The 11,274-nt window shown below is 53.8% G+C and overlaps 1 protein-coding gene across 1 annotated transcript; it reads left to right on the top strand.

Moving 5' to 3' along the window:
- Positions 1–2,160: 2,160 nt before the first annotated feature.
- BCL6 (B-cell CLL/lymphoma 6) lies at positions 2,161–10,883 on the top strand. The gene is made up of 9 exons (XM_010078249.1): positions 2,161–2,201; positions 3,234–3,401; positions 4,458–4,679; positions 4,805–5,788; positions 6,388–6,569; positions 7,646–7,813; positions 9,122–9,252; positions 9,623–9,760; positions 10,646–10,883. The coding sequence occupies exons 2-9, from the start codon at positions 3,241–3,243 to the stop codon at positions 10,787–10,789; spliced, it is 2,130 nt and encodes a 709-aa protein (XP_010076551.1). The 5' UTR covers positions 2,161–2,201; positions 3,234–3,240; the 3' UTR covers positions 10,790–10,883.
- Positions 10,884–11,274: the final 391 nt, after the last annotated feature.

The raw sequence follows: 11,274 nt of genomic DNA, 5'->3' as shown, positions 1-11,274 counted from the left end.
CCATGCGGCCACCCCCGAAATGGGCCCCGTGCCTGGCCCAGACCTTCCTCTCCAAGCACAACAAGCCCCGGAGAGCACTGCCAGAGAGCCCACACCTCCCAGGTACTGGGCAGGAAACCTGGACTGGGGGGGCTCGGGGTGATGCTGTGGCCCCAGCTGAGCCTGGGAGAGCCTCAATGGGCTTTGAGGAGGGGAATGGAGAAGGACATGCTTGGCTGTGGTGGTCTTTGCTGCTCCCCATCGCTGGTCTTTGTTCCTGTCCCCTTCCCAGCTGGTCTCTGGTTGGAGCATCCTCCCACGCTGGGGTGCAGAGCCTATGCTGTGCAGAGGCCGGGAGGGGCAGGGTTAACCTGGCTCGGCATAGCGAGGGGAAGGAAGGTCCCTTTCCCTTTTGCGTGCCCACATCCTGCAGCCGGAGCTGCTTGGGATGCACCTGCCCGGCTCCCGGGGCGTGGGCGTTGCAGCAGCACTGCGCTGGGGAGGGAGAGCTTGGGAGGGGTCTGCACTGGGGAGGGATAATTTGGGAGGGTGGGGTGGTGGCTGTGCTGGGGTCGAGCTCTGGGTGACTCCCTGGCCGGGCAGTGCTGTGGCCTCATTGTGGGTAAGGGAATTTGGCAAGAGCAGCAGCTCCTCACATGATGCTCACGGGCGCAGAGTTCATCTCGCAGTTTGTAACTTTGTTGGTTTACGGATGGGTCACCTCCCTGTGTCTGTGACACCGGGCTGAGTCCCCGGGAGCCCGGCGGAGCATGTCTGCCGGCGTGCCCGCGGGCTGCCCCAGATGTATCCGTCCACTTGTATGGACACACAGATGCATGCTGGGCTCCTTGCAGAACGCTGCGAGTCCCTTGGCTTGTGATTGATGGTAGCGAGCGGCTGGCAGCGAGCGTGTACAGAAAGGTCAGAGTCTGCACAGTATTTGGGAAATGAGTCACTTTTTGTGTGTGCATTAAGTTTTCAGCTGGGCAGGCTCAGAGCGGCTCTGAGGATTTGCATTTGATGGCTGGAGCAGTGCTGTAAGGCACCCCTCTGGGTTTTGTGTGGGATACCTTGCCTTAAATCTCACCCTTTCATCCCACCCTGATGTCTCCATGGATGTGAGGGGGGCTTGGGCTCCAGATCTGCACATCTCCGGCAAGGGAGAGGGAAGGGAACGCTTGTCCTGGCAGGGCTAGGCGGGCTCTCTGCAAGAGCTGGCAGTCTTACTGTCTCTGTCCACTTTTTGGGGGTTGGTCCTCAAAATAGTGTGATGCAGGTCTTGGGGTTTGTTGGTTCACTTAATTATTGTACCGCCTGAGGACCTTCTGCCTGCATGGGCACCAGGTCAGTTGTCTTCGCTGCCTTTAAGTAAATTTATGAGGAATAGCGTGAGTTCTGGAAGGCAGTTAACTCCCGTGTTTCCTTGCCGTGCTGCCCCAGCTGTGTTACTGTGAAGCCAGTACTGGAGACAAAGCCAGTGGTTTGGGGGAAGGCTTTTCCAGCAGCCAGAGGAAGGCGTTTGTTCTGAGTCCTCATCCGTCTCCGGCACTGGCTTCCTCTGCAATCCTGGCCAAGTTGCTTTGGTACTTGACGCCCATATCCTCCCAAGTCTGTTTGGCAGTCCCGGTCCTGGGGCATTTTCACCGGCGGCTGGAGCATGTGGGTGTTCGGAGAAGGGCAGTAGCTGTTCTGGAGGACTGGATTCAGGCTCTTTCCAGGTTTCTGAGCAGAGTGGCAGCAGATGTTTGTGTGTCAGTCATACCTGTTAACAAGGTGCTGGGAATATGGTATTGGTCTTGGATGTAGCACTGGCAGGGAATTTGATCTTGGCAGGGGAAGAGTTATTCCCGAAAGAAGTGGTGAGAAAATTCTCGCTTGACTTCCCTTCCCCACCTGCCTTTAAGTTCCTGAGTCATGGAAATGAAAATCTCCTTGGCATACGCCCATGGTTTGGGCTAGAGGGTGTGGAAGAAGCTATGATTGGATTCTCCAAGCCTGTGGTTGTGATAAGGATGTACTGTACCGGAAGAAACAAATGTTAACCTTACTGGAGAGTAGAAGGTTTGTTATCTCTAGCTTTTATCCAGCTGATACTGGAGCAAAACAGCAGGCTTGTGTCCTGCCATGGCCAATTCCTAACTACCAGCTAATGTGGCGTTTGTTTTCTTGTGCTTTATTTGTAGGTTTGAAAGAAACTTTTGGACTGTGAATTGAGGCATTGGGTATGTAAATTTAAATTTTGTGCTTCCCCTCCTAACCTCCCCTTCCCTTCCCTTTACCATGTTGAATGAAATGTTTCATTAGACCCAGCTGGAATTTGTTTTCAGGAGAGCAGCTGCTCGGTAGAAAATACTGTACATTCGTAGGCTGCTGGGGAAGGAAGAGGAGTTGGGGTTGTGGGAGAGGGTTGGTCATGGAGGAATTTGACATTCCAGCCCAAACTTCAGGCACAGGGAGATGTGGGCTCTCCTGGGTGCTGGTTGGGAGGACACCTCTGAGATGGGTCAGTGGGTGTTGTGCTGGGGGAAGGCTTCATGTTCCTCGACTAACCCAAGCCTTGCTCACTGGGAAGGACTGGGCTGTGGTGTGGGTAGCAGCCCAACAGGTCAGATGAGTTTTGCTCCTCGCTGCCACCACCAATCCATTGGGAAACTGTGGACAGGTCTTCTCCAGAGTGGCCACCACTTGGGAGCAGGAAAGTAGTTTGCTGGTGGGTGAGGGTTAGTGCTCCACTGTGGGCTGGATTTTCCAGACGTTGAAATCCTTCAGCTTCAGTTGGGACCTTCAAGGCTTGTTTTGATTCCCATGGCTAAATTTGCATCCAGACAGCAAATGGATGAGGGGGGTGGCTCCTGAGGAAGTGCTGAAGGCTGGGAAGCTGTGATGGGAGCTTCACGGAGATGAACTCGAGTGATGGTGGGAGGAGTGGGCTGGGGTGGAGCTGCCATGGGCGAAGGAGGAAGAAAGAGGAGCCGGTTAGCTAATCCTCAGGAGGGTCTGGTTGCCTTCGCCCACCAGTTTGCTGGGTTGGACCGAGACGTGCCAGGTCTTGCTGTTGGCCAAGAGACCTCACCAGGCAGCCTGGCAGGTGCTTGGCGTGGTGCAGGGCTGTTTGTCTTGGGACCGAGGCGCTGGTGCCATCCCTACCAGCAGCACGTTGGCCATCAGAGCACATCCCAGGGCAGAACCTTTCTCTTCACTGGGTTTAGGGTACTTCTTCATTCCCATCCTTCTCCCGCTTCTGTTTTGAGCAGACTCAAGATGGCCTCGCCAGCAGACAGCTGCATCCAGTTCACCCGCCACGCGAGCGATGTCCTCCTCAATCTCAACCGCCTTAGAAGCCGGGATATCCTGACCGACGTCGTCATCATTGTGAACCGGGAGCAGTTCAGAGCCCACAAAACAGTCCTGATGGCCTGCAGGTGAGAGCAGGGTCCCCTCCCCGCCTCCCATCCCTGCTCCCTCTGCCTTTGGCTGCCAGGGAGGCTCGTGGAGTTTACAGACGGGGAAACTGAGGCAGAGAAGCAGGATGGAAAGGGGCTGTCAAGAATTTTGCACCTGCAATGGGGTGAGAGCGGAGACCTTTTGCCTCCAGTGCAGTGCCCACACCTCTCTCCTTGCCAGCCCACATCTGCCTACACGCAGCCCGTGGAGACAAACAGGACACAGCAGACACGTCCCTGAAGGCAAAGCACAAACACTCTGTCGGGACAGGACAGGAGAGGGGAGGAAGGGCTGGATGCTTGCTGGGGTGAGCAAGTCCTCCGTGTCCCCTGCTGCTGCTATTTTTAGAGCTATTCCTCCCTGACTCCCAGGCTGCTGGCTGCACGCTGCACACACCTTTGTTGGTATATATATATATTTATTTTTTTTTCCCCCCCTCCAAGCCTGGTTGGGTCTGAAATCCCTTTCCAGCTCCTAGGATTGCTGGAATTGGTTCCTAGTGAATGCTAATTAACATCCCACTATTGCCTAGTTGAATTATGGCAGATGCCTTCCAGGGTCTCCTGCTGACAAGGTATAAAGACTTGAAAAAGCCAAGATTTGACTATTAAGACATCTGAAAAATGTTTTGCCAACATTTCTTTTTTTTTTTTCTTCTTTTTTTTCTTCTGCTTAAAGAGTAAGCATGGATGCCTCAAGAGGCTTCTGAAAGAAATGAGTCACAGTGGGAAGGGGGTGGTGGTAAGAACAACAACAGAAAAAAGAGGAATTTCTAAATGGAGGCAATGGGGAGTTGTTGAGCAGGTGAGATCTAAAAGCAGGCTGTTCCAGTTGGGAAAAGTGCAGTGCAGAAGACGCTTACTAAGCTGAGAAACCAAGCTAGATAATAAGGGGGAAGCTGAGGGAATTCTGTAATTGCTTCCTCCTCCCTTCCCATTCACGAACCCCTCTGAGCTAAGGGATTTCAGACAAATTCTCCTTTCTTCCTCTGAACTGTCATAACACTCATCTTCTCTCCCACCTCCTCTCTGCAGTGGCCTCTTCTACAGCATCTTCACTGACCAGCTCAAGTGCAACTTGAATGTCATCAACCTGGACCCTGAAATTAACCCTGAGGGGTTCTGCATCCTCTTGGACTTCATGTATACATCACGCCTGAACTTGAGGGAGAACAATATCATGGCCGTGATGGCCACAGCACTGTACCTGCAGATGGAGCACGTGGTTGATACCTGCCGAAGGTTTGTCAAGTCTAGGTGAGCGTCGGGAGTGAACTTGGGACAGTGTGTTTGGGCGGGAGGGGGGAGAAATGACTGAGTATCTAGAAACTCATCCTTATGGTCTGAAAATTACTGTCTCCCTCCTTTTTGCCTGGTTCCAGTGAAGCGGAGATGGTGTCTGCTGTGAAGACCCCAAGGGAAGAGTTTTTGGCTGGACGGATGCTGAGCCACCCAGAGGTGATGGCTTATCGGAGCAGAGATGTCTCAGAGAACGGCATGCCTCTCCAAAACGGGTCCCTCTGCAATGGGAGGGCCTTTGCACCTGGCTTGATCAATAGTTTGTCTGGATCCCCCATTTCCTACCATGGATACAGCCCTCTCCCTCTAAATAGCTTCCTTGTGGATGACGAGTTGCGGGAGATGAGGATGCCTCTCTCTGAACTCTCAAGGGCAGGTGCTTTCCCCAAGGAGAGGATCCTGCCATGCGACAGCTCCAGGACAGTCCCCACCGAGTACATGAGAACCATTACCGACATCTCGGCCAACATGTGCCACGCTACCATCTATGCTCCAAAAGAAGGTGCTGCTGAAGAAGCCAGGAGCGACATGCACTACAGCGTAGCCTCTGGCCCCAAACCTGTCATCCCGTCAATCCGGAACAATCCCTATTTCTCTTGTGACAAAGTGGCCAAAGAGGAGGAGCGAACCTCTTCAGAGGATGAGATCAGCCAGCACTTTGAGCCCACCAACACCCCCCTGGACCGCAAGGGACTCATCAGTCCCCAGAGCCCCCAGAAGTCAGACTGTCAACCCAACTCACCAACCGAGTCCAGCAGCAGCAAGAACGCCCGTATCAGTCAGAGCTCCAGCTCCCTCTTCACCAAGAGCCCCACAGACCCCAAAGCCTGCAACTGGAAGAAGTACAAGTTCATTGTCCTCAACTCTCTCAATCAGAGCACCAAGCAAGACAGTGCTGACCAGAACGAGATGGGAACCCTCTCTCCTCACACCTACATGCCCATGTCCACTTGCCAGCAGTCCATGGAGCCGGAGCATCTCAACGTGCAATCCCCCACCAAGATGAGCGTGAATGGAGAAGACTCTACTATCCCACAAGCGAGCAGACTCAACAATATCGTTAACAGGTGAGATTTCCCCCCTGCCGTGAGAGACAGGACTCCCTGTGTTGTTGGTGGGGGTTTGGAGGTGTGTGAAATAGCTGTAACATTGGGGTGGGTCGTCCAGCCATGAGCAGGTGGAAGCCTCTGCAATTGGTGGAGCACTGCCAGTGACATTGTCTGGCTGCCAGTTGTCCCCACCTTAGTGGTGCTAGCCTGGCCTGGCAGTGGAATTGGGAACACTGGGGCAGGAATCCCTGGCTCACTTGGGCAGCTCTGGATGGTTGCTGGAGCCTGGATTTGCTCAACCTGGTTTTCACCAACCTCCCTGTGCCTCAAGCTTTTGGTTAGCTAAGTGTTGGAAAGGACAAGCTACCAGTGAGCAGTATGCTGTCCTCTGGACCTGGATGTTCCTAGAGAGCTCTGAGGTGGTTTGGTGATGGCCACCTGAAGGACTGAGGCTCAGGGACCTGGTGTTGATCAGGGCTATGCTGTGCGTCTCACCACAAAAGTGTCCCCATAGAACGTGGCTGCCCCTCGTGTCCAGAAGGGTGCAAACAAAGGCCCCGTAGCTCGAGCACAGCAAGAGTCTTCTCACGGCTATGTGCATTGCTGTCCCTCCACAGGTCCCGGGATGGGTCCCCTCGGAGCAGCGAAGGGCAGTCCCCACTGTACATGCATTCGTCGAAGTGCAGCTCCTGCGGCTGCCAGTCCCCACAACATGCTGAGATGTGCCTTCATACCCCTGGCTCAAACTTTGGAGAGGAGATGGGGGAAACCCAGTCTGAATACTCCGACTCCAGCTGCGGTGAGTCTTGCATCCTTGGTCACCTTTTTCAACCAGCAAGCGAGGGGGCTGTGCAGTCTGGCGACCCGTCCAGCCAGAGCCCTGTGTCCAAACAGTCAGACCTGTCTCTGATGGTGGTGGGTCCCAGGGTGCTTTACAGTCCCCTCTTAACTGGCTGACCAGCTGTATATGTGCGTGTGAGGGACACACGTGCGTGGGAATTGCTTCCTTCCTCCCCTTCCTCAGCACCATCCAGATACCTTGTGCAGGGAGTTAGTCACCTGCTGCAATCTTGGCAGCTAAGGACAGGAAACAAAGTGCACCCCACCCCACCAGAACCACAGGAGAACAAGCTTGGCAGATGTAATGACCCTAATGGGGATTGGGCAAGATGGTGTATCTCGCGCATCCGTCATGCTATCTTCATTATCAGGGAGCCCAATGTGCACATCTGGAGAAATGCAGATAATGAGCCTTGCAATCTTGTTGCAAAACTCCACAAGCCCAGAGACAAGTATCTGTGCACCCATCTGCCTGTAGCTCAGAAAGGAGGAATGTAGAGTTGTCACCTGTGGTATTTGCAGAGATCAACAGAGGGAACCCCACTGTGGTGATGCTCAAAGCTATATACAGCATTTAAGAGTCGGGCACCCTCCTACCGGGGGGACCTGCCTTGCGCTTCAGGTGGTGATGGTCTTCCCATGCCCTGTACATGTAGAGGTTGAAGACCTCTAAAAGTGCTGGTGTTGCTCCAGAGCTGAGCATCCATCCTTTGGAGGATGCCTGATAATTTGGATGCCTTTATGAACCTCTGAAAGATGTCAAGGTGAGCTTCTTGGAAGCAGCTTGTGTCCCACTGAAGGAAAGGTGGCTCGTGGTGACTTTGCTCTCTCAAACCGTGCGTGTTGTTGCTGTGTGCACAGAGAGGAGGCAATGGCACAGTGCAAGCACCGCTGACCATGAACATCCACACTTGGTTTCTTGTCCCAGCACTTGCTCTGCCTGCCACTTCCCACCATCCCAAACCCATCCCATGGTCCACTGAGGACCTGGCTCACGCATTCCCCTTCTCATTGCTCTCCTCTCTCCCCTCCCAGAGAACGGAGCCTTCTTCTGCAACGAGTGTGACTGCCGGTTCTCCGAGGAGGCCTCTCTCAAGAGACACTCTCTGCAAGTCCACAGTGACAAGCCCTACAAGTGTGACCGCTGCCAGGCCTCCTTCCGCTACAAGGGGAACCTCGCCAGCCACAAAACCGTCCACACAGGTACGGTGTTGGCCGTGGGGAGGCTGTGGGTTCCTGGGCATACAGACATTTATGGGTGGGTTTGTCCCAGGTGCAGCGTCCCCTGCTCTGTGTCACAAGCTGTCCCTGGTGGGAAGAGCAAGGTGCTTGGCACTGCCAGGGAGCAGAGCACCAAACCTGGGAACAGGGGAGATGCTGCCTGGCCCCACAGCAGGGATGGAGCTCCAGCTCCTTTGCTGGAAAGCCCTGGGCTCTACTGTTTCTGAAGGTGTCTTACAGAATGCATGGCTGGGAGGAGATGTGTGGCCTCCAGGTTACTTTGTGGTAGACTTTAAAAAAAAAAAAAATCAAAAGAATATTTAGTGAGAAGTCTGGGATTTTTTTTTTCCCCCTTACATCCTAGAATCCAGATTGTATCTAGCCTGGCAGGCACTCTGCTGATGGGAAAATCTGTGAATGGATGGGCTCTGAGAATCAGCACAATGAAAGCTGAGAAAGGAAGGGGATATTAAGGGTTTAGTCATTTGCTGCCAAATCTAGAGATCTTTTTTTTTTTCATGCTTTTATTAATGCTTAACTTGTCAACAGCCAGTTCACTGGCTGGGGAAGGGAAGGCTGTGCCAGTGACTCAGTGTTGCTGCACTGAATTAGACATCAATTCCTGCAGCCTCAGCTGAGCTACGGGAGGGCTGCGCAGGTGAAGGAGACAACACAAGTGCCAGGGCAGGGCTTGAGGGTGTGTGGGGTCGAAGCCTGGAAACAAAAAGGCAGGAAGGGACAGATGATGGCTGTTTCCCACTCCCCATCGAGCCCATCTTCGCCTATCCTAAAGAAACTAACTAAAACCTTTTGGCAGCTCCCCCCATTGCCAGGGGCCAGCAGCAGTGATTGGCACTGAGCAATGACTTTGGAGCTGGGTCACTGGCTGTGCCTTGGCTTTCCTCTCTATCATCTCTTTTTGCTCCTCTAAAGAGGTGACGAGCAGTTGGGGTGGGATGTCCTGGGGACCAGAAGGAGCGATGCCATTAATCCTCGCTGGCAGAGCTGCCTGACTTTCTCTCTTGCCCTGAAGCCTACAGCTTCCAGCCCAAAAAAGAAAAGGTACTGACAGTGCCTGAGTACCTCCTGAGCTCACCCTGCTCTGGGGACACCCTGAGCTGTCCTGACCGATGCTGCTTGTCCACAGCCATCTCCAAAAGGGACAGGAGCCAGGGCTAGTGCTTCATGCCATGGGGACTGGGACCTGAAGGGACTTTGAGGAGCACCATGGATCGTGGGGACTGAGCACACCTGTACTTAATCCCTCACCCTTTCTCTTGGGCTCTGCAGGAGAAAAGCCGTACCGCTGCAACATCTGCGGGGCGCAGTTCAACCGGCCGGCCAACCTGAAAACGCACACGCGCATCCACTCCGGAGAGAAACCCTACAAGTGCGAGACCTGTGGGGCCAGATTTGTCCAGGTGCATGTGGCCTCTGGGACCTGCAGTGCCTGGGGAGGTGGGAGGTGCCTTCTGGCAGGGAGGAGGCTGGTGGGCCATGCTCACCCTCTTGGGCAGCTCTTCCAGTGGTCTTGTGGGGTAAATAGGGGCCATAAGGTCCATGTGGGCCAGTCTGGCTTAGTAGGATTGTTGGTTTTAGCTCCTCTGCTCCATTTGCTGCTAAGGATTGGAGATACTGGACCTTGGACACATGTGTCCCTGACTCCCAGCTAGAACCCAACAGACCAAAAAAAGATGTCTGGGCAGAACCCCACTCACTGTGGGATGCCCTTGTTCCCGGTGGGATGCCCTCATCCGTGGGGCTGTCCTCACCCAGAGCTGCTCTCTCTAGGTGGCCCATCTCCGTGCTCACGTGCTCATTCACACCGGGGAGAAGCCGTACCCCTGTGAGATCTGCGGCACACGCTTCCGACACCTGCAGACCCTTAAAAGTCACCTTCGAATCCACACGGGAGAGAAACCCTACCATGTGAGTGACCCTGCTGCTTTATGGGGAGGCTCTTGGCCGGGGCTGGGGGAGGATGCTGCCAAACCTGAGGGGCTGGGAAGATACCAGGGCGTTCGTGTGGGTTCGTTGGAGCACCCCAATGCCCTTCACCAGCCTTGTGAGCCCCTATGCCAAGGTCACATCCCTGCTCCTCGTGCCCCGTCCACCCCTCGTACACCAGCCGATGCTGACGTGGTGTTTTGTCGTGAGCGGCTGCATTGGAAACACTGATGTGCAGCCTGGGCTGGGTACATCTTAGCTGCTCTCCTTTACTTCCACCCCATCTGGAAGAAGGTCACGCTTCCCTGAATAGCTGTGGCTTCGATTACAGCCACCCTCTGCGCACGGGGACTGGGGAAAGGAGCGGGCAGCCTGGCAGGGATGGCATCTGTGCCGAGCAAGCAGCCTGCCCTGCCTTGCTGCAGCTCAGGGGGCTCCCAGCTCTTTGCCAAGGCTTCTCTGGCTTCCCCCATCCACCAGGGAGGGGATCGGAGCAGGGGTTATCATCCAAACATCCCTCTGCAGCCGTCCGGCTTGGCAGGGCTCAGAAGCAGCTCCTGAAATAGCGCTGTTTGAGCATCCAGATAAGGAGCCCAAGCTCTACGTCCATCGGAGCTGGGGTCCTCTCCTATGGGACCTCAGCCTTTGTGCATCCCATAAGCTGAAATGTGCTGCTGAAAGCCTGGGATGAGGTTTCTGGGCACTGCTTCAGCCTCCCTACTGCGGCTCCCGCTGCCTTACCCAACCCGCCGGTACAGCGGGTGCAGCATCCCGGGGGAGCCGGCTGTGGGACCCCTGCCCTGATGGGGAGGGCGTGTCCCCTACCGTCACGTTTCACACCCTCTGCCTTTGCCTCTCGCCCCGCAGTGTGAGAAGTGCAACCTGCATTTCCGCCACAAAAGCCAGCTGCGGCTTCACCTGCGGCAGAAGCACGGGGCCATCACCAACACCAAGGTGCAGTACCGCATCTCGGCGAGCGAGGTGCCGCCGGAGCTCCCCAAGGCCTGCTGAAGGCAGAGGATTTCCCAGGAGGAGGTCGTCTTGGGGTAGGGGGAAGAAGCTGTCCAAAGGATACTTGCAACACTTTAAAAGAAAAAAAGAAAAAAAAAATTCATCACATCATGGAGTGCCTCTAAACCCATAGTGCAGATAGGTGGAAAAACATTAGAAATTAAAAAAAAAAAATTACAAATACACGGGTTTTATTTTTTCCCAGTTATGTGAAACGAAAATAAAAATAAAATTATTCAGATCTTATTGTATATAAAACATAAAAAATAAAAATAGTCATTTTAAATGTCTGTGCAGTGGAGTGTTGATAAACTCTGGAGTCTAACCTTCACAGCCTTTGCCGTTTGAAGATGAGGAATGTAATGTTGATTTATGGGAACAGATTTTTTTTCTTTTGTATGCAAAATGTGTGTTCTTTTAAAGAGAAAGTATGCTATTAAAGAGAGGGCTTTAACTTTTTTAACCAAAGGTGAAGGAATCTATGG

The sequence above is a fragment of the Pterocles gutturalis genome, unplaced genomic scaffold (assembly GCF_000699245.1).
Source record: "Pterocles gutturalis isolate BGI_N339 unplaced genomic scaffold, ASM69924v1 scaffold4696, whole genome shotgun sequence".
NCBI lineage: Eukaryota > Metazoa > Chordata > Aves > Pterocliformes > Pteroclidae > Pterocles > Pterocles gutturalis.
Note: the sequence above shows the minus strand (reverse complement) of the source record. Positions and strands in the feature narration are given on the sequence as shown.

Excerpts from the sequence above, each read along its gene's own strand:
- BCL6 (XM_010078249.1), top strand. The coding sequence starts at position 3,241 with ATGGCCTCGCCAGCAGACAGCTGCATCCAGTTCACCCGCCACGCGAGC. Across the intron at positions 3,402-4,457 it reads ACAGTCCTGATGGCCTGCAG|TGGCCTCTTCTACAGCATCT; the intron begins GTGAGAGCAGGG and ends TCCTCTCTGCAG. Across the intron at positions 5,789-6,387 it reads CTCAACAATATCGTTAACAG|GTCCCGGGATGGGTCCCCTC; the intron begins GTGAGATTTCCC and ends GTCCCTCCACAG.